At 33.2% G+C, this 22,787-nt stretch overlaps 6 protein-coding genes across 6 annotated transcripts in view; 2 read left to right on the forward strand and 4 right to left on the reverse strand.

Moving 5' to 3' along the window:
- Positions 1–296: 296 nt before the first annotated feature.
- HELRODRAFT_169322 (hypothetical protein) lies at positions 297–1,073 on the reverse strand (the record flags this gene model as incomplete). Its single annotated transcript, XM_009015151.1, has 1 exon — positions 297–1,073. The coding sequence occupies one exon, from the start codon at positions 1,071–1,073 to the stop codon at positions 297–299; it is 777 nt and encodes a 258-aa protein (XP_009013399.1).
- Positions 1,074–1,419: 346 nt separating this feature from the next.
- Positions 1,420–1,623, reverse strand: HELRODRAFT_74886 (hypothetical protein; the record flags this gene model as incomplete). Its single annotated transcript, XM_009015152.1, has 1 exon — positions 1,420–1,623. One exon carries the CDS (start codon positions 1,621–1,623, stop codon positions 1,420–1,422), a length of 204 nt encoding a protein of 67 aa, XP_009013400.1.
- A 2,191-nt stretch (positions 1,624–3,814) lies between these two features.
- Positions 3,815–9,069, reverse strand: HELRODRAFT_190744 (hypothetical protein; the record flags this gene model as incomplete). The annotated part of the gene is made up of 4 exons (XM_009015153.1): positions 3,815–4,708; positions 5,028–5,168; positions 6,017–6,769; positions 9,060–9,069. 4 exons carry the CDS (start codon positions 9,067–9,069, stop codon positions 4,623–4,625), a joined length of 990 nt encoding a protein of 329 aa, XP_009013401.1. The 3' UTR covers positions 3,815–4,622.
- Positions 9,070–10,160: 1,091 nt separating this feature from the next.
- HELRODRAFT_169324 (hypothetical protein) lies at positions 10,161–11,788 on the reverse strand (the record flags this gene model as incomplete). Its single annotated transcript, XM_009015154.1, has 3 exons — positions 10,161–10,234; positions 10,974–11,144; positions 11,704–11,788. The coding sequence occupies 3 exons, from the start codon at positions 11,786–11,788 to the stop codon at positions 10,161–10,163; spliced, it is 330 nt and encodes a 109-aa protein (XP_009013402.1).
- Positions 11,789–12,271: 483 nt separating this feature from the next.
- HELRODRAFT_169325 (hypothetical protein) lies at positions 12,272–12,858 on the forward strand (the record flags this gene model as incomplete). The annotated part of the gene is made up of 2 exons (XM_009015155.1): positions 12,272–12,451; positions 12,667–12,858. The coding sequence occupies 2 exons, from the start codon at positions 12,272–12,274 to the stop codon at positions 12,856–12,858; spliced, it is 372 nt and encodes a 123-aa protein (XP_009013403.1).
- A 9,698-nt stretch (positions 12,859–22,556) lies between these two features.
- The window catches only part of HELRODRAFT_169326 (hypothetical protein), a gene marked incomplete at both ends in the record, with an annotated part of 3,991 nt that continues 3,760 nt past the window's right edge, over positions 22,557–22,787 (forward strand). Inside the window, one exon of the mRNA XM_009015156.1 lies at positions 22,557–22,752. Within this exon, the coding sequence (XP_009013404.1) occupies positions 22,557–22,752 (196 nt within the window). The remainder of the gene's footprint in view (positions 22,753–22,787) is intronic.

A 22,787-nucleotide genomic window follows, 5' to 3' on the forward strand; every position in this document is an offset into this window, starting at 1 on the left:
TGACAAGTCGCCTAGCTGAACAGTACGGAGAATCTTTCCATAGACTGGTGCTGTTCCTCCGGTAGCTGTTCGAAGGATGTATTTGTTAGAAGTCTCTTTCTTCAGATTGGGTACCAAATCAGATCTTAAAATCGATTTTGTTGCTCCGGTGTCGACTGTAATTACGCATTCTCGTTGATCAACTTTTCCGTTCAGCCATAAGTCGTTTCGATTTCGATGTAGTCTGGAAACGTTAATTACGGTACTGGGGGCGTCAATTCTACTAGCCAACCTCTGCCCCACAAAGTTGGCTCTTATTAGTTTTCCGCCCCTTCGTTAGAAGGGGCCGATCGTGATACGGGATCATCTTCTCTTCTTTTGCGCCATCTTGTCGCGCAATTTCGGCAGTAGTTATCTTTTCGGCGGTGTTTACAATCACGACGTAGATGGCCTTTTTCGCCACAAATCCAGCATTGGGGTACACCATGCTGTTGGGGTTTGCGTTTCACAACCACCTTCTGGCAAGAGCATTCTTCATGTACTTGGCGTAGACGTACGTCACATTTTGATGCCTGCTTTGCTGATTCAAAAGTGAGACTGTGCGCAACGGCATCTTTGAGTTTTCGTTTATCTGACAAGAGAAGGGATTGCTTGAGTTCCGAATCACGAAGGGCTTTGATAAACGTATCCAGGGCAGTTTTGTCTCTATGCTCGGGGTCTGATGTCGGATACGACAGCAATGTCAACCGTTCGATATCTTGTGCCAGCTGCTGAATGGATTCACCAGATCGTTGCGTTCTGTTTCTAAGTTGAGACCGATAAATCTGCTTCATGTGTTCTTCACCATAACGTAAATCCAACGCGCTAACCAGAACTTCATAGTTGAAGTGGTTCTCCGCCGGAATCGTCTGAAGAACCTCTGCTGCTGAACCTCGCAGGGCCAGTATCAGTGCTGTTGCTCGTTCTTTTCCGTTCCAACAGTTACTAGTTGCCGCTGCTTCGAAATGGGTTTTATAAACGTTCCAGGACATCTCTCCGTCAAATGCTGGTACCTTCAAAGTTCTTCCGGATGCGTGATCTAACGGCATGGCCATTTTTTTTGGATTGCTCCAATTCTCGCTTCAATTTGTCTATCTTGTGATCTACCTCAACGGTCTGACGATCAAGTTTCTGTTCGATCATTTCTATTCTTGTTGACTGTTCTTCAATCTGTTCTGCCGCTTCCAATTTTACGTGTTTTAGCTGGTCCTTGATCTGTTTTAACTCCTCTGTCTGTCGTTCGGACTTTTCCTTGATCTGTTGTTTTAACTCTTCTGTCTGTCGTTCGGACTGTCGTTCGGACTGTTCTTTGATCTGTTTTAACTCCTCTGTCTGTCGTTCGGACTGTTCCTTGATCTGTTGTTTTATTTCAGTTAACATACTAAGCAGAAGTTCCATCATTTAAGCGGTTGTAAACGTGCCTGTGCTAATTTCATTGTCTTCGTCAGCACCATCAAACTTGAATTCGTCTGGGTTCTTACCTTCGTCAATGAGAGCTTCTCTCAGACGTGCTACTAGTACTTCTTTTTTGCCACTTGTGACAAGGCTTCGTTTCTGTAGTTCTTCTCGTAGTTGAACTACGTTCAACCCACACAGTTTTGACATCGTGTTCTTTTTCTACGAGTAGTAATTCGCTTGTGGAAGATCCCACTTCTGACACCAATGTTATAATACTCGCTATCGTAACCGATTTACGATAGCGAGTAAATCCTCGATTGAATAAAATATTCCAAACAGTTATTAATCTTTATTTACAGAAGAAATCAACTATTATTAGTTATTAAACTTTATTTACAGAAGAAATCAACTAATCGTTTATTTCCAGTAGGTTCAAACTAACGCAACAATTAACTTTTAAATCGTTCAAAATCGATCGCTATGACAACGTCAACAAACAAATCAAATATCGCTTTAAATAATTCACCGAATGGCTATTCACAAAATCACGAATTTCACTAATCACGAATTTCACTAATCACGAATATCACTAATCACGAATATCACTAATCACGAATCTCTTGCGACGTGCGCTTATATACTCTTCGCAAGCGTCGTTTCTAGATTCTTCCAGATGGTCCGATTCCAGTATACTCTAGAACGTTCCAGTCACTAGAACATTCTAGAATACGCTAGAATCTAGTGCGTTCGGTAGCACGGTTATAACAATATGATTTGATTGAAGTGAAACGTTTAATCAACTTTTGCATTAGCGCATTTAATCAACTTTTACATTGTTAGTGCCTTTGAGAATAATAAAGGGCGCTTTATATATAAATAATCTAATAATAATAATAATAATATATTTATTTAATTTATTTATAAACATATATATTATATATATCTTTATCTTAATATATATATATATATATATATATATATATATATATATATATATATATATATATATATATATATTGGATTAAGACTGTCAGAAATGCAGATATGCAATTATTGATGAAAATCACAGCATGTTGGGCGTTAGTTAACTTTCAATTTAACTTCTTGATTTTTTTAACGGTTGATCTTGAATTATTTTCAAGTTTCTTTAGTTCAAAACCAAAATTTTTATTTATTTTATGCATGATAGAACAAAAAGATTTTTTTCGATATTCCAATATCATCTTCGTTGTTCAAATTGATATGTTGTGTATGTGCCCAGATGCTCAAATATATATATACATGTTTGTTTTTATTTTAACTAGTTAAATTGAGATGCTAAAAAATTCAATTCTGAATAACTGAACTGTTGTAAGCTATCGAGACGAAATGTTAAAAAGCAATGTTAATTTTCTCACCATTCAAAATGATTTGAAGCTTTTATTTTCAAAAAACTAACTTTCAAAAAACTGTGGTAAAAGGGTTTAGCAATGCAATAAAATGTTATTTTATTGTCTTCAAAAATGATATATAAATAAAAATAAACAATCATATCATTTAAAACCAAACATAAACTCATTAAAGGCAAACCAAAAGCAAAACGAAATATTAAAAAGGTGAAATCGAAAAAATCAGATCATAAAATTAAACAGAAGCAACACATTGCACAAGCAGTCACAACTACTGCCACGAAATTAATTAAAAAATGGTCAATTTGAAAAAGAATAAGTAAAAGTATCTGCAATATTGTCATATTAAAAAAAACTTGAGACCTAAATTAGTTATTGGTATTCCATGAGATGCATCCCAAATCGATCCATGTCCCACAACTATGTGATGTCAGCCATACACACTCGCCAGGAAAGCCAGCCAAAACAGACAAAACCGTAATCAAGCGATCTCAACTTCCACTGATTCGCTGTCTTGATATATTTATTCTGCAATCCGAATTCAAAAGGTCGTGTGGTCTTTTTCAGTTTTATTTTTGCAGTTATTTTAATTTTGTGGTGATAATAATTAGAAAGAAATTTGTTTTATAAAAGTTTCTTATTTGAAATTTAGTTAATGCCCAAGATCTCAATCACCTCAGTTGAATTCAGTAAAAGAGTTCCAAAAAATGTGTGTCGACGTTGAAACTTAATTTTAAGTTAATTCAAGTTATTATTCATTTCCAAAAACATGTACCCTAACTAACTAACTAATTGTGGAATCATTAATTAGGAAACATTAGCACAAACCACGTCAAAGATAACTAATGATTTTTAATGTTCCGGTTAGTTAATAGAGTGGCGTAATTAAAAACTACCGCAGATCTCATTAGTCGTTTCTAATGAGAGAAACATTCACGTGCGTTGGCAATCGTGATCAAATGATTAAAGTTAATGTCCAAATTATTTTCAAAATGTTTCAAACAACCTGCCCAAATTAAAAGTTATTTATTATTTGGAACATTTTTATTAAATTAAATCGAAGTTTGTAGGGAAAATTTTAATACTTACAGTGGCGGATCTAGATAACTTTGACGCACGCAACGAGGGGGTGGGCAAAAATTTGAAAGTGTTGAAAATTATCACGATGGGAGCCAAAATTTTCAAAAGGGCGTCCAGATTAGTGGTTGTGGGGCTGACGATCTTTTTTTGCTTATCACGTTCAATTTTTGGTCGATTTTACACATAAAACGGTCCTTTTATGATTTTTATTAAAAAACTGCTCACAGAGGGGGGTCAGTGCCCCTCTCGGCCCCCTCCATCTAGATCCAACCCACTGAATACTTTTATTATTTAAATCACCCACTACTTGTCCCTACGGTATTTAATTACAATATTAATTATTTTTTCGACAACAAAAAATTTCCTAAGAACATATTAAAGAAATAATGTTCATACATACAATAACTACATATACATACAACTTGTACATTCTATGCATATACAAAATGAACGTGTGTATACGTAATATACGTATATAATGTGTGATTTGTTGTGTTGTTGTATATCAATGAATGAATCCAATGAAACGATATAAAAAAAAGTGACGTCACACAGTTATTAACACTCAAGCAGCTCTGCGAACAACAAAATAACGTTTGAATCGACGAACATTCTTCTTAATTTTTTTTCATCAAGTAATGACGCAAATGTTGTTATAAAATTCACGAACATCAAAAATATGAACAACATCAAAAAAGTGAGAATAAGAGCATCTGCTGAAGTGATGAAGATCATCTGTCAAGAGACATGGCAACAGTTCTCGTTACGTTTCTTCAAGAGGAACGGAGGTAGCAAGACATCTGGTGGGCTGAATCGAAAATCACCTTTTGGAAATTTTCATTTGATGAGTGGTGAGATAAAATGTTGTTACCCACGCAACTACCGTGTTTGTAATATTTTTATGTTTAGATGAAAATTTTTTGATCCAACACACTTCAGAAAATTCTATTTTATAATCTCAAGTTATAACGTCATCATCGTCATTATCGTTGTTTTCATCGTCATCATCTTCATCATCGTCATCATCATTATAATCATCATCATCACCATCATCATGGTTTTTATCATCATCCTCATCGTATTCATCATTGTCATCATCATCATCATCATCGTCATCGTCTTATAGACGATCATCCTAACAACCTGATATGTAAAGCCTGATAACAAAGAGCCAGAACTCCTTCTGTTCGCCCCTGTTCCAGGTGTACGTCACTTCGTGGTTGCCGTACTGATTGCCGGAGAAAATTCGTACTGGCACTGTCTCCGCTGAAATCACCTGGATGTCTGTTGTTGTTGTTGCTGTTGCTGTTGTTGCTATTTTTGTTGTTGTAGTTGATGTTGTTGTTGCTATTGTTGTTGTTGTAGTTGATGTTATTGTTGCTATTGTTGTTGCTGTTGTTGTTGTTGTTGATGTTGTTGTTGCTATTGTTGTTACTGCTGTTGCTATTGTTGTTGTAGCTGATGTTGTTGTTGCTATTGTTGTTGTTGTAGCTGATGTTGTTTTTGTTTTTCATCCATATTGTTTTATTTGAACAACCACAACAACATAAATGTTAACAATAGCAGTAATATTAGTAGTAATGGTAATAATAACAACATGAAAACTAGCAGTAATAATATTAATACTAACACAACAACATCTTGATATCAGCAACCCAACCAACAAGAAATGAATTTCTGGTGCTTACAATACCACAAGACACAAATTATAATACTTCTTTTAACTTCAACAATATTTTTTCATAATTAAATTATCAGAAACAAATTTGACTTTCAGTTACTTGTAAAACGGCTCAAATATTTTTAAAATTAGCTTTTTTAATCCTGCTAAAAAAAAAGTAACAATTTCTAAAGTTTGAATCGACTGCACAAAAATAAACTCAATCATAACTAAACTAACAAACAAACAAACAAATAAACAAACAACAACAATAAAATTAATTGAAACATTGGCAACAACAGTACAACAAACAACAAACCTCAACGACAACAACAACCAAAAAACGTCAACAACAACAAACCACAACAACAAACAAATTACAACAAAAACCAACAAAACAAACCAAAACAACAAATCACACCAACAACAAACAACAACCAACAAGCAACAACATGAGCAAGCATCAAACAACCTGGACTGCACTGTGAAAGCCACAGCATGGCTCGCTTCATCGTCTCCGAGAGCCTCTCAAACAATGGTATGCCAATGATACCCCCTGAACTCAACATGACCGGTTCAAAGGTCACGTAGTTTGGGTTCAGTTGTTGATATTGTTGATGTGTGTTTCGCTGCTGGTTTCGTGGTAAGTGTAGAGAACAAGAATGCGTTAATCGTCTTTGGCGATGTTGTTGTTGCTGATGTTGTTGTTGCGGAAAATTGAGTGAAGTCTGACGTCTGAGTTGGTATTGATGTTTTTGTTGTTTCTCTGAGAGTTTCTGTTGCTGCTTCTCCAGGGAAGTTCCATCTTGAGAAAGTGATTTGAAAAGGGAAATGAACCTGGGCCTGCTTACTTTACAACCGTCGTTTACCTTCGAAGAATGTTCAACGTCGACTCGATCGTCATTTTTTGTTTGTTTATCAAAAGCTGCGTGGATTGAGCAAAAGTCGGCACTCCTATTTGCGACGGTCTGGATGGGCGCATCTTCCGTCAAACTCGTGTTTTCGTCGTTTCGCAAATTGGGCGACGATGACAAAAAAGATAAAGGTGAAGATCTGAGTGAAGATGATACCGGTGATGAGGATGTTGGGTTGCTGGCTGACGTCATGTCATCCTCGTTTCTTAAGAACGGTCGAGTGAAACATATGCGCACGATTCGAAGGTACTTGGTCGTGTATCGCCCAGACTCCACGTAGAATGAACTCTGCGTGTCCAAATTCTCGCTACCTGGTTATGAATATTGAATATAAAAAACGTTTCATGACGTTGATTGTTCATTGGGATTGGCGTCGCTGCATGGATTGTCCTGATGGTTCTGAACGAGGCGGAGTGTTTACATTGAACTGCACATGGGATTGTGACGACGACGAAAACGATGCTACTATGTTGTGTGGGATCAGGATTGTTTGAATGATATGAGTGGAAACATGTTTGCTGTGCTTCAATAGATTCAATATGGATGGTGATGTCATGAATGATGATATCGTAAATAATGATATTATGGGTAACACTGTTGATATGAATCATATTTGTGCAAGAAATCAGAAATTGTATCCATGTATCATGTTGTCAATTTCAAATGTGGAGGAAAAAAATATAAAAACCAAAATTTTTTTCAAAACGCCTCCTGAAACAGCAAAATGAAACATATTATTACACTGAAAATACAAAATCTAGTTAGAAAATTTATACAAATCCGTTATTTATTTTAAAAGTTAAAATTGGATTGTAACAAAAATTGATGTGGATGATTTTGAACTTAGAAAAACGAAAATAACTTTAGTAGCTTTCACAAAAATTCAACAACGAAAAAATCCATCCACGTATGGAGGCACATTAGTGGCGGGCTTATTTGTAATTTGCTTCTTTTCTTAATTTATATAACATTAATTGGAGAAAATTAGTAAAATACTTAAAATTAATGAATAATCAAAACTGAACAATGTATTTGTGACAACAAATTAAAAAAAATTTTTAACACATTGGCAACCAAAGGTTACGTCAAATAACAACACAAAAAGCATAGAACATATATTTCTCGGTTCTAAACGCTTGCATTACTTGATTAATAAAGAAAACCAAATAGAAGGAACAATTTAGTGGAAATGAAAAAGTTGATAACAAAAATTACAGCATATCAAGGTTAAAACGACCAACAACTGCATCAACAACAGCATCAACAGCAACAACATCAACAAAAACATCAGCATCAGCATTAGCAGCAGCAACAACAGCCTCAACATTAGAAACAATTTCAACAACAACATCAACAACAAAAACAATATCAACAACAACATCAACAACAATAACACTTAAGACAAGACAGCTGCAACATCAACAACCTCAGCAGCAACATCAACAACTACATCAGCAACAAAATGAGTATAAAAACATCAGTTGCAACACTACTAACAAGAGCAACTTTAGAAAACAACTCGTAATCAAAAACGCAAAGCCCATTAAATCCTCAATTTCATCATCGTCGTAAGGTGGCAGTAAAGTACACACTCAATCAATTTCCTAATTCATTCATCACGATCGCAACATGTCGGTGAAATGCTTTCACTTTAACGCCACTTTACGTTTGTAATTTATGTCCTCTAAGTAACTAGCTGAACCCATTTTCTCAATGAGATGCTGTCGTCAGCGTGGCAGCCGGCCAGCCAGCCAGCCAGCCAGCCAGCCAGCAATTGTGGCTGAAGACTGAGACGTTTCTAGCAGAACTTCAAAATATCAAATGTAGCTAACATAACATGATCGTCACAGAAAACATTTTAATGTAAAAAAGGAAAAATGTTTTGTTTTCAGTTCTTTCTTTTTGTAATAACAAAGCTTTTAATTTATACATTGCTTAATTTGTAATTTTTTCAAATGTTTCTATTCGCATCATTAATTGTTTTCAGTAGATTTTGATTGAATGGGTATTGCATAGGAAGTTCACGTTTTCAACCCATCAACTCATAAAGGATTATATTTTGCATTTCATAAAAATTCAATTTTTTTTAAAAGCTTACAGAGGTTTAACTCGAAATGACAAAAAAAATATTTTTGAATATTATTTAAAAAAAATAAATCATGTCCTCGAAAAAATATAGAAAGTTGTTTAGATACTTCATTATAACAACGTTTTTTGACAACACTAGACTCCACTGGACATTTCTGACCACCCCAACACTCAGAACGGAGAACAATTAATAAATAAATAAGTTATAATGCTAAGCTAAGCACTGCTCGGTCTGTTTGTTGCAAATTTACTGCCGAGAAGTGATGCACTTGCATTTCAATAATTTCAATAACTGCATTTACGTGTAATTTTACATAATATTCTGTTGAATTAGATTTAATTAAACTTTTTTAATTAGTTCAACATATTCGTAAGAAAATTTTTTTTTGGGGAATTTTCATTCAATTGAAAGGAAGCCAGCATGAGGTAATTATTGCCAGAAAGATAATTTAACTTGTTGGGATAACTTCTGTAGCAGTTGACGATGACAGATGACTGCTGACTTTCACTGACAGCCTGACATGTTCAGATCGCTGGCATTATGAATTGGTGTATTGTTGTATTGATGTGATGCATGGATGTATTGATGCCATGCATTAATGTATTGATGTGATACATTGATGCATTGATGTGATGCATTGATGCGTTGATGTGATGCATTGATGCGTTGATGTGATGCATTGATGCGTTGATGTGATGCATTGATGCGTTGATGTGATGCATTGATGCGTTGATGTGATGCATTGATGTGTCGATGTCATGCATTTATATATTGAAGTTATGCATAAATATAATTCAGCAGAATATCGATATATTATTTTTGTATGTATTGATGCCATGAACAGATATATTATATTGGTGTTGTACACACACACGCACGCACACACGCACTCACAACATTTCTCTAATACACATTCCATCATCTAACGCCCCATTATGAGAAACTCGAGCGGATGGCCCGTAGTTGGGACTTGTTGAGATAATATTTATTTATTTATTAAAAAATTAATTTAATTTTTTTTACAGTTTTATAGATATAGATTACAGTTATTTAAATTATTCAACAACATTTTGAAATTTTTGTGAACATTGTTTTTAATGAAGCTGTTCAAATTCAATTTTGTAAATTTTTTAAAAATAATTTTTTTAATTTAAAAGATATATTTTAATTATAAAAAAATTTAAATAAATTTTTGTGGAGTGCTTTTGAAAAAATAAAAAATAAATAACCATTTTTTCCGTTTCATTGAAAGATTAATAAAGACACAACTTGTTGTTAAGTTTTTCTCAAACCAGTTTTGTTCAAAAAAAACAAAAAAAATTTCCAGTGGGACAAATTTTTGGCGATGTTCCATCTAATTTGTCAATCAAGCATTGATCTTATCTGCTCTTCATTTTGGTCTGTCAACATGACATCAACTTAAAAGATGGATAAAGTTTATTGATTGATTTTGCCTATTAAAGCACCATTCATGTGAGGGATCATTAGAATGAATTTCAAACTATTTAAAAATTTCATGTTCTCTGCTAGTTATTGAAAGTATTTGTTTTGGGCGGAGAATTTTTCTGAAACTTTTTTTGTAAAATTTATTTTATCAACTGTAGTATCTGCGATCAATATTTGAAGAACGGAACATGAAGCAGGAGGAAGTTGTTCTCGCACGGTGTAGCGTGAAATAAAGCATCACCTCTGCAGATGAAATAAGTTGCAAGGAGCAATCAATCATAGGCCGTGTGCTTAGAAATTTCTCTGGCTTCGATGATTCATGTGACGCCCGACCATCCATCAACCTTGAAGGCCATTGAATAATTAAAAATGATCACACACACACACACACGCACACACACAGTAACACACACAGATACACACACGTACACAGACAACTCTGTTTGTTATCTTTCACAATAAACTTGGTTGTCAATTTTTTAATATTTCTGAAATAGAGCATAAAATATACATTTGCATGCAGTGATGATGAATCATTCGAAAGGTTTGAAAAATTGTTTTATTACATTCAGTTAAGTTATAATAATTTCATAAACAAATAAAATAAGGAATAAATTTTTTACGGCGTTATTTGATATTACATGAAAAATTAAAATAACATAAATGCAATATGATGGAAAATTTTTAAACAATATTTACACGTGTTTAAAAAAGGAAAGAATGTAGAAGCAATCGATAAAAAGATAGTTGCATGTTCCAGTTGATGCTGTATAGAAATAAATCAGCCGCGTGCCTACAACAATCTCAAGTCCATTCATTAATTTTTTAAATGTTCGTTCCAACATATCCTAACAAATTTAAATTCATTACGCCTATCTGTTTGTGAATTATGTATTTCACTAATTAATCTTGAAAATGCCTCAAAATGTGAATAACTTTAAAGTATATATGAAAGAAGTGGAAAATGATTTGAAACGTACTGCTGTCGTCCTTCAGTTTGTAGTCGACGGATTGGATGTTCGTGACTCGAATGTTCCTCTGGTGCCTCAACCAGGCGGACGACTTCCTGAAGACTTGCTCGAACGATTCGAAGCGAGGCACTGCAAACTGGCTTCCTGGGTCCAGGTTGCTCGGAACAAAATCGGCGCAACCTATTTCAATTTAAAAATTTATAACACTTAAACTTTATATTTGTTTACGTGAAAAACTCAAAATTCAAAAAATTTATTGCTGATCTTTGATTAAATTGACGTGAAAAAACGTTTGCGTGTTGTATTGAAGCGACGTGAAGAGCCAGAACAAGCGTGGAGGAAAACAATGGAAGCAGGCGGCACGCAAGTTGCACGCACGCAAATATATCAGATTTAAGTTGAGATTAATTTGTGGCTGCCTGTTTGATTGGTGGTTACGTTCAATAAGGTTGAAGAGATCCGAGATGGAGATACGTTGATTTGTAGGATGCTAGGGAGGGGAGAGATATGTTAAAGATTTCTCTCTCTTTTGCGTTTGCTTTAGAGGTTTCAACGACAAACAAAACACATCGTATATGAACACGCGTGCAAACCACGCATCATACACATTGCATATGATAGGCGGGGATCTCTTTGTATTCGAACCCAGTCATAGCAATAGCAAGACCAGGCGCCTTTAACCATTGAGCCACACACACACAGCGTATATGAATACGCGTGCAAACCACGCATCATACACATTGCATATGATAGGCGGGAATCTCTTTGTATTCGAACCCAGTCATAGCAATAGCAAGACCAGGCGCCTTTAACCATTGAGCCATCACGCCGCCCAATGTTAATGTTGATTTGCTCCAAATTTCGATTTCTTAATTTTGTTTATGTCTGCTGCACAGTTTTTATGTGAAAAATAAATAATTAAAATGGGAAACATTTCTTTCTGAACTCATGCCAAAAAGAATGTAACACACGTTCGTGTTAATGTAACACACGTTCATGTTGGCAAGCAGCTGCACACCAATCTGAATATCAATGTACAAGAAAGCATGAATTTGGTTGAGTTTGATGAATTGTTACATTTTGAGAAAATTCTGTTAAAATATTTTATGTTGTTGAATATTATGTAAACTATTATTGTGTCTGTGGCAATTAGATATACCTTTTAAATCTATCTGTGCTTTTTATTAGTGAATCTAGTTTTTATATATGTTGCCATTTGCATTATTAAAGTATTTCGTTAATAAATAAGCATTATTAAACTTAATTGTTTGTTATTATGTTTATTATATCTCGCTCCAGTTATCAGAATGTACCATGGCAACCTCAATGTTTTTACAGGTTATGGGCTCAGGTCTCGACTGATGTTCAATGGAGGCGAAAGGAAATACAAATTATGGGAGGTAAAATTCATGGGTTTTATGCTGCTACAAAAACTACATGATGTTTTCATGAGTACAGATGATCTTGAAGAGGAACAAAATGTTGAAGTAAGTCAAAACACAAAATTGTATCTCTGTACAACGAATTAACAACTCTTTCTAAACGTGAAACAGAAATTGTGATAGATTGCATGTTACGAGCTGAGACCATAGCTTAGTCATTAAAGACAGCTGGTGAGGTGATAAGTGACAGTCTCCTCATCGCCATGATTCTGAAAGGTTTGCCACAAAATTACAAAACATTCTGTACTGTTAAAACACAGAAAGATAGAGAACAATCATTTGCAAAATTCAAGGTTGCACTTCGTAGCTTTGAGGAAACAGAAAAACAGAACTGTCCTCATAGTAGTGAGGATACTGTAATGATGAACTACACAAAACCCATGCAGTGTTTCACATGTCACAAATATGGACACAAGTCATTTGAATGTAAAACTCTCAAAGAGCAAAAATAAAATGCAAAGACAATTTAGAATAAAAGATGTGAGATATGCAAAAATAAATCTCATAATACACGCCAATGTAGAAAGAACAAAACTAGTGCAAAATCGGTTTTAGAAAACCAACAAGAAGAAAAACAACCATATTCATTTTTCAAAGCCTCAGAAAGTCAAGGCATTAGATGTAATAATCTACTTGTAGATTGCGGTGCAATAACCCATATTGTTACTGACAAATCAAAATTTGTACACCTAGAAACAAATTTTAAATCCACCAGTCACTGTATTGAGTTAGCAGATGGCTCTACACCAACTGGGATAGTGAAAGGCAGGGTTGCCATTACACAGTTCAGACAGAAAAAATAGAGATGTCTATCTGGAGAATACGTTTTATATTCCGTCATATCATCAAGATATTTTTTCTGTTCAAGCAGCAACAGAAAAAGAAGCTACAGTTAATTTTAACTCCTATTATGCACAACTCGTTTATTCAAATAATACTGTCTTTAACATTTGTGAATGCAGAAGTCTGTATTATCTAAAAGGTGATGTCGACAGAACCAATGTAAAACATAGTCTGTACGAATGGCACGGTATCATAGGTCACTGCAACTTCAATGACATCATTAATCTGAGAATCTGTAGTTGAAAAAATAAAAATAACTAACAAGTCAGAAGTTTAATGTAACGATTGCATTCTTGGAAAGATGACACAGTCCTTCAACAGGCACAGTGAGAGGCGTGCCAAAAAACCACTGAAACTTGTTCATAGTGATTTAAGTGGTCCTGTCATACCCCCAGCAAGAAACGGTTTTAGATATGCTATATCGTTTGTTGATGATTTCTTTGGTGTATGTACCGTTTATTTTTTACGACAAAAATGTGATACTGTCCATGCCGCTGAGAAGTTTTTCGCTGATTATGCTTAAATCGGACAAGTCAAATGTTTGACAACCGACAATGGAGCAAAATTCACAAATAGAAATTTTAGATCATTAATACTGAGAAATTGCATCAAACACGAGAAATCTGCACCATATTCACCTCATCAAAATGGAACAGTTGAACGAAGTTGGAAATCTTTGTTTGACATTGCAAATGCTTATTGATATAATCAGAACTGCCAAAAAAATTGTGGACATATGCAGTGCGCGTGGCGGCATACACACGTATAGATGTTTTTGTCCATGAGCAGGAAAAACACTTTATGAAAGTATGACTGGCAGAGAACCTAACCTGTCTTGCGTGTCTTTCTTCGGTTCAACGTGTCATACTTTTTTTTACAAAATAAAAGTAAATTTGATTCGAAGAGTGAAATAATCACTAAAGTCTTGTCTATTTCCTGTATTTCAAAAATTCTGGAGCTGTGAAAAAGTCAAGATGTGTGGGTTTCACAAACAACATAAATGCAAATGAAATTGAATAGGATGTTAGTCATGATTTTGAAGAGACTTTAATTATATTGATAAAAAAGTGATGTCGCTAAAGCTGAGACTGTGACACAAAACAAACCCACAACTGTAAATGTGAATCCTGTGAAAGAGAATGATGAGAGCAATAATGCAGATATTTCAACTATAACCCAAAGTAAATCAGATTTGGAATCGATTGTTTGCAGATATCCTATGAGAAACATAGAAAACGAAAATCTAAATAACTACGTTCTATAGGATAACTCAGCAAATACTACTGATCATTACCGCTACATAATGAAGCCGTAACTTCTTCCAATTTTCGATATTGGAAACAGGCTATGTTGGAAGAAATGAACTCGTTATCAGACAACTACACTCTTGAACTATGCCAATTACCAAAAGACCAAAATGTAATCGGAGGTCGTTAGATATATACAATCAAGCTTCAACCGGACGGCGATGATCAATATAAGGCTTAATATGTAGCAAAAGGTTATTCTCAGGTTCAAGATAAAGATTACTATGAAACTTTTTCGCCAACTGTTCGAGTTACATCTATATGAATGATAATTCAATTAGCAGTGCAAAACAACTTGGTTATTCACCAAATAGACGTTAAAAGAGCTTACTTAAAGGCAACCATAGATGCTGAACTGTACATCAAACAACCTGAGAGATTTATAGTTGAAAATAAAACTGATGATAATCTTATTCTGAAATTAAATAAATCTCTATATGGCCTGAAACAGAGTGGTAGAAATTGGAACAATTTGTTACATGATTACTTGGTCTCTGAAAGTTATGAACAGTCACCAACTGATCATTGTGTTTATACTCGATTCAGCACAGATTCGAAGGTTATCCTTCTTATTTGGATTAATGATATTATCATTGCTGCTAGTAAAAAATCCCTCTTGGAACTTGTAAAACAATCTATGTGTTCAAAGTTCAAAACAAAGGATCTTGGCAAATTATCATAGTTCCTTGGAATACAGTTTACCCACTCATCTGAGGGTAACATGATTGATATGAATCTGTCAATATATATTGAAAAAATAATGTCAAAATACAATATGAGTGGCTGCAAACCAAGGTCCACACCATGTGATATAAACTTGAATAGATTGAAAAAAAAGATAATTTTACTGACTTTGCTGATGACAGACCTATTGTCGGAAGCTTAATCTACGCTATGACTGTTACAAGACCTGATTTGTGTTTTGCCATTTCCTACCTGCCACAATTCATGTCAAAACCAACAAAATTTCACATGATGACGATTAAACACGTACTGCGATATTTGAAAGGAATAATTAATTATGGCCTAACATTCAAGAAGTCTCATGTTGATTTAAATTTGATTGGATATTGTGATGCTGACCGGGCAAATTTACAGGATCGTCATAGAATTGCTGGATATGGTTTCACGTTGTTAGGAGAGTGGATCATTAATATCTTGGAAGTCCAGGAAACAACTAACCATTGCCCTTTCAACTTGCGAGGCTGAATATACGTCAATGTGTGCAGCTGTGCAGTAAGCTAAATTTTCGAAGCAATTTTTAACAGACATGACTCGAAGAATTTAAGACACGTCTGTTATACTTAATGTTGATAATAAGTGCAATCGAGTTATCAAAGAATCCTGTTTTTCATCAGAAATCAAAACATATTGATATCAGATACCACTTCATTAGATCAGAAGTACAAAATGGCTTCATCCAGTTAAAATATATTCCATCCAGTGATAACATTGCTGACATTTTCACAAAACCGTTGTCTTCAATCAAACTAAAACTATTTATTACTCTAGTATGAAAGCAAATAGTACAGAAGAAAAGAAAGAAGAAGATGCAAAGTTTTGATTTTGATGAGAGTGATTGTGATGAGGATGATGATGGTCATTTTTATTAATATTTTTTTGCGTGTTATGTTGCTTGTATAGGAAACATTTAACATTTCAATTTAATATTACTAGGTTTGTTATATTTGTTGAAATTGCATTACAGAACATGGACACATTAAGTTTAAGGAGTGTTGAATATTATGTAAACTTATATTGTGTCTGTGGCCATTAGATATACCTTCTGAATCTTTCCGCGTTGCTTATTAGTGAATCTAGTTTTTATATGTCACCATTTGCATTATTGAAGTATTTTGTATTTCGTTAATAAATAAACATTATTAAACTTAATTGTTTGTTATTATGTTTATTATTATATCTCGCTCCAGTTATCAGAATGTACCATGGCAACCTCAATGGAACGGTGTCATGGGCAACGGTTATATTGGAATTAACGGCTATTTATTTATCAATTTTAATTTCAAAATGCTCTTAAAATACTCTTTGTTTAAATTTCTAAATCTATGGGAATCATTAGTATTAATAATTTCCATCTATTAACCCAAACAAATGTGTGTTGTCTGTTTGTATAACACAACAACATAACCATAATAAATTAGCTACATTTTGTATTTCTAATTTTTTGCGGTACAATTAGGCTTTGATTTTGTATTGTTGATCGTGTGAAGTGTGTCTAGTGTTATTCTGTGTATTTAGTGAAGTTTTGAAAGGTTGTTAGCTTATAATGAACGATGGTGATCAGTTGTTTGAAATGTTTTAAATTTAAATTACGTAAGAACTTATTGGAATCAACGCTGAGGTGTTCATAGTCACATGAAAAAATTAAAAAAAATTATTTCTTCAGCTATTTTGCGATTGTTTTTTGCTTAGGTATGTTTTGGTATTTTTTTTTATAATATTTTCTATACAACTTTAAACTTTTCAAAATTTCTCAAACATTATCCTATCTTAAATAAACATTATTCATATATTATGTTTCTAATTTAGTCATGGCATTCAAATTTATTTGATATTTTCATTTTATTTATTGTTAAACTTTAATCACTCAACAGAATTGTTTGTTCTGCGTTTCAATTATAAAGCAAAATTGACAATGCAACCAATCAAATTATGCATTGTTTCTACACTTCAAAACTTCATTTGCCTCTTGGGTCTCTAGAAAATTTCAAATGTTATTTTTTCACTTAGTTGAGTTTTTCATAACTTGGAACTAAAAATTTCTATTTACGCAAATAATTACTAGAAGAAGTTTATGAAAAGAAAAAGTCAACGTTAAAATGTTGCAAGGCTTGTTATCACATGCTTCGGCTATCAGATGCCTCGGCTATCAGATGCTTCAGTTTGTTTGTCTGCACGGAAGTAGAAAATTATGTTTGTTTTTGAACAGCAGAAAATAAGTAAGTTTGTTTTAAGTGTGTATGCGTCTGTCTGTGTATGCGTCTGTCTGTACAACAATGTGTTTGTTTATACATCAATATGTTTGTTTGTTTGTACATCAATGGATTTGTTTGTATGACTATGCATTTGTGTGTTTTTACATTTATGTGTATGTTTTCAAATGTTCATATGTCAAATTTATGGCAAAACTTCTGTGAACGGTCAACCAGATAATATTTGGTAGCGCTAAAATGTACATTTAAAAGAGTGCTGATTATTTGTTTTCTTTGAGTACAAAACTAACATTTGTATGCATTTAATTGTCCTGCAAAAAAATGAAAAGAATTCAATGCAAACTGATTAATTTGAACACTTTAATATAGTATAAAATCAACATAAAAATCGTTACTGTTGAATTTTTTCTCTGCCAATAAAAAACGGTTGAAATTATTTTCAAATCCTTAAAATTTATTCTATTCCAAATACATTTTAATTAATTATATTTTCAGAAATAAAAAATTTACCTTGTAAAAAATGCTGAAAGTATTTAAAATTAAATAATTAGATGCCGCTACAACAACCGGGTCTCTGGACGCAAAACGAAAATTGATTGATTGATTGATTGATATTTGTGTTCTAAATTATATTTACTTCCATACTTCCATGGTTAATAATTATAAAGATTTTGGTTCTTATCGTTAGATTTGTCTTTCACCACTGCTGTCGTTGTCAACAAATTTGTTTCCATTTCGCAAACGTTTTACTAGAAAAGTTTGTAAGTTATTTTAACAAATTCAATCCCGTACCAAATGAAAATGAAATTCTAAATCAGCACAATAACACTACTACTTTGTCAGTCACGACTGAACAAAATGCTCTAAGTACAGAATTATTATTATTGACACAGAAATAGGAAACAATAATGATAATTCCACTCCAGTGAAAAATAAATACACTGAAACAGGTGAAATTACAACAACTTTTTTTTTTTTACCAAGATAGCCTTTTTCCTTCCAAGTCTTGATTATGAACAATTGAACGATCTACTTTTAAAACACGGGCCATGTCAGCCAAATGAAGATTATGTGGTTGTTTTAGTGATGCTAAAGGACGCATTAATTCTAGCTATTTCACAATAACATCTTTAAAATAAAAGATAAAACTAAATTGTCTATCATATTCACCAAAATTAAAATCAGTACTGTCACTTGTGTTGATTATTTGGAGATGGCAATTCAACACATTTCCGCTTTGAATGGGTTAATGGTCATGTTTCAAAATATGAAATTTTACCAGGAATCTTGTCATCCTCAGTGCATTAAAGTTGAAAATATACATCAAAATATACATCTATACATCATGAGAAAATGCGAATTGATAAAGAAGTTTTGCGCCATAGGAACAAGTTTCATGCATCAAGTACTGAAGATGATTGAAAAATCGAAATAGGCCCTACATACTCGAGAATGAATTGGAAAATTGCATATTATTCTAACTTTAATAAAATAAATAATAACGACTAGAATTTGGTTAGAAACATTGGGAAATGTAATAAAAAACTATCCAACGCTAGAAAGTCGGTAGATTCCATAAATTACTGCATTAATCATGGTCTTTTACTCCATCTTTCTCGTGAGTCAATAGCAAAGCCAAGTGCTGAAGTTGGTTGAAAAATCGAAATAGGTCCTATACACTCGAGAATGAAATGGAAAACAATTTTAACTTTAAAAAATAAACAATAGCGACAAGAATTTGATTAGAAACAAAATTCTGTTTTTCCTGTATCCATCCGATTATGGAACTCGCTACCGACTGATGTTAAAAACATAGCTACGTTAGGCTTATACAAACGAAGAATTGTAGATCTGATTAAATCTGTTTTTTATCTTTTTTTTTACTTCATGTATATATATGTATATATATATATATATATATATATATATATATATATATATATATATATATATATATATATATATATGTATATATTTATGTATGGGTATGTATATATAATTATTTGTTTTATTATTTCTGCCCTGTTATTTTTTCTTTCCTTTTTTCTCTCTCAAACATTTTTTGTTTCATGATGTATTGGCAACTATTGACATTCATTGCTTTTTCTGTTATTAATATTATATTTACTGTTACTTATGTTAAGGGTGACCTAACAAACTTGTTTTTTGCCGAATAAAAGTTTTTTTCTTTCTATTTCATTCCCATTCTCAATTTTTACTTGCTATCATTTCAACTGAAAAAAAGTTGATCAATTGGATATGGGTGAATTAATAAAAAAATTCTGAATTTAAAGCCAGAAAAATTTTTTTACAAATGTAATTTATATAAATTAATAATTTGTTCATGTTTTTTAAATATGAATCGGTGTTTTTGCTTAAAGTTTGTTTTCAAATGATTTTTCTAATACAGTGAAATGAGATTACATTTTGGATAATCAGATTTTGTTTTATTTTTTCAAATCAAAAATTATTGGAGAGGGCGGCAAATTTGCATGTTGCCTATGCACTAAAAAGTTTTAGAACCGGGCCTGGTTTACACGAAGATGAACAAATACTGTTTAATTGACATTTTGTACATGATTTCTATATGAGCTTTGAATGTCTTCAAAAATAAAATTTATTTTCAGTCAGTGTTACTCTAAAATTGAAAAAAACTTTAAAAATTAGGATTTTTTGTAATTTTTTGAAAACGTAAAAAGGACAGGAGTGTGGCAGAGAAAGAATGGAGAAAGTGATAAATTATTCACGTGCGCCAACACCGAGCCGACCAACCAACATCCACAGCCATTAGCAGCAATTTCCATTTTCACCAGTATTACTCATTTTCCCGGGACGACTATCACTAGCACTATCACTATTTCTGTTGTTAAAAAATTATTTGATCAAAATTAGAAAGCATAAAATTTTTTTTACAAACCTTTCGCTTGAAATTTGTCATTAAATAAATTTACTTTGTAAAATTTGAGAATATTTTAAAATTTGTAATTTTTAAAAATTACAAAAAAATTTTCTTTCAATCTATTTATTTGGAAGCGTGCTACGTTCAAATTCAAATGTGTTCTACCGCACATTTCAATTGTTATCGCAAACCGAGCTGTGAATAACGCAAGTGCACTCCAATCCATTTGCACGAACTTGTCAAGAATTCATTTTTCATTTCTTGAGTGTCAATTCATATTGAGAAGAATAAACGAAAAATATTTCAGTAAAAATCAAACTACTTTTGATAAACAACTTGAGTTTAAACGTACAGAAAGAGTAACTTTGCTTAAGATTAATGATATTAAACACAATTTGAACAGAAAAATGAAGAACACAACAAACCGATCTCTTCGTAGGCGGGCGGACCCAATTCGAAAAAAACTCTGATGACGACGAGGAAGGAGAGATTGAACTTAACACTTTCGACCCAGCAGGATTCGTCCGGATCCGCTCCCAATCCCCAATCATGAAACTTCATTTCTTGCGATTCAATAGTTATTATCCGTCCTGTGTGTTTAATTAGATTAGAAAAATATTTTCAATTAGTTATTATAATAACATAATGTTTCCATTTATTTTTTATTTTCAGATGGTTGAGAAGAACACGATGAGGTTAGATATTCCACACTTGACTTGACTTTCTCATATATTATTTACTTGCGCAACATACAAAACTTGACATAGACGGCATTTTCAACTAACTCTAACATGCCACCAACACACCTGACGCATTTTTTCAAATAATTAAAGATGGAGATAGATGCAATGATGTTTGCAGTAGATAAGATGATGATGCTGATCAACAACAAACACATCAACTAAAAGTCATAAAAAAATTTCCAATTAAATTTTGATAATTGTTCAGAGAAGAATAAATTTGTTTTGTTACAATCGGCCAGTTTTTTCGTTCTAATTTAAAAACAACCTCAACCTATGGAGACAAATATTTGTGTTTCTATGCCATTTCTTAAGAGTTATAAGGCAGGAAGATTTCATGAAAGAGTTTTTAAAACAAACCGAGATGATAAAGTAGAAAACTTAACTACGAAACCACGATAATATTTCAAATTGGCACTTTAAATTGCACGTTGTAACAACACGTCCAAAGAATTATTTTCATAAAAGTTTTGAAATAAACATTTATTTTTTTAATTTAGACAGAGGTAACAAATGAAATTATTTACAGTTGGACCATTTTTAAAAACTGAAAGTATAAGAAATGAAATTAGTCGGTCAAGTCACATGTGGAAAGGAAGTTGTGAGTTTAAAAGAATGGAAATTGTCTAACGAAACAAAAAAAATGTGAAGAGAAAAACTATGAAAAAAAAAGTGAAAGAAAAATATTGGGAAGCCGCATGTTGAAGTGGAATGACCACTCGTGTTAAACCTCAGATGGACAATTGACGTGACGCAAACGAAAAAAATAAAACGTAATTTACGGTAATAAATATTCAAAAATGTGTCTGGCGCTTTCGAAATTTTGTTATGATGGCAAAAAATAAAATTTGCTTTATAAATAATTTAAGCGGAAACCTATGACAAACAGAAAAATTTTCTGTGGAGCCAAAAGTTTGAAAGAAAAAAAATGCAAATAACACGAGTTTCATGAATGACTGTGTGTGTGTGTGGATGTGTGTGTGTGTGAGTGTATAAATATATATAAATGCATGTGAGTATATGTTTATATACGAATGGATGTATGTATATGATTGTACAACATGAATGTTGATGAGATGACGATGAAACGTTACTGGCTCCAAAGGCCGAAAATGGTGATGATGATGATGTTGTTAAATTATGATGGTAATGTTGGCGTTGCAGATGACGATAATGATGACTTGATAATGGTAAGGACGACGACGATGATGATGGCGATGATGATAACGATAATGGTTGTGATTATGATTATAGTGACGGCACGGGTAATGCTTGTAACGATAATGTTATATGTTACTCATGTTACAATCATGTTACAAGTGACGATTATGACTATTGTTGTCGTGATTTAAAAACAAGAAACGTATCCAGCGGAGTTGAGCGGATGCCTGCCCACCAACAACGATGATGACGAACATTAGAACCACAACCGATGATGACGACCTGCACCAGATGAGTGATAACAAACTCTTCTCAGTCTATCGTACCGGCAGGGAACTTCGTCTCGAAGCCCTGCATGACGAACGCCAGCCAGGTTTACAATCGCATATCGCGTGGTTAAAAATCAAGTCAACTGAGATGACAACGAGCGAGCGATGGCGCGGTTGGTCTCATTCATTCTTCCATTCCTAACAAACC

This window comes from Helobdella robusta (assembly GCF_000326865.2).
Source record: "Helobdella robusta unplaced genomic scaffold HELROscaffold_15, whole genome shotgun sequence".
Classification (NCBI taxonomy): Eukaryota; Metazoa; Annelida; class Clitellata; order Rhynchobdellida; family Glossiphoniidae; genus Helobdella; species Helobdella robusta.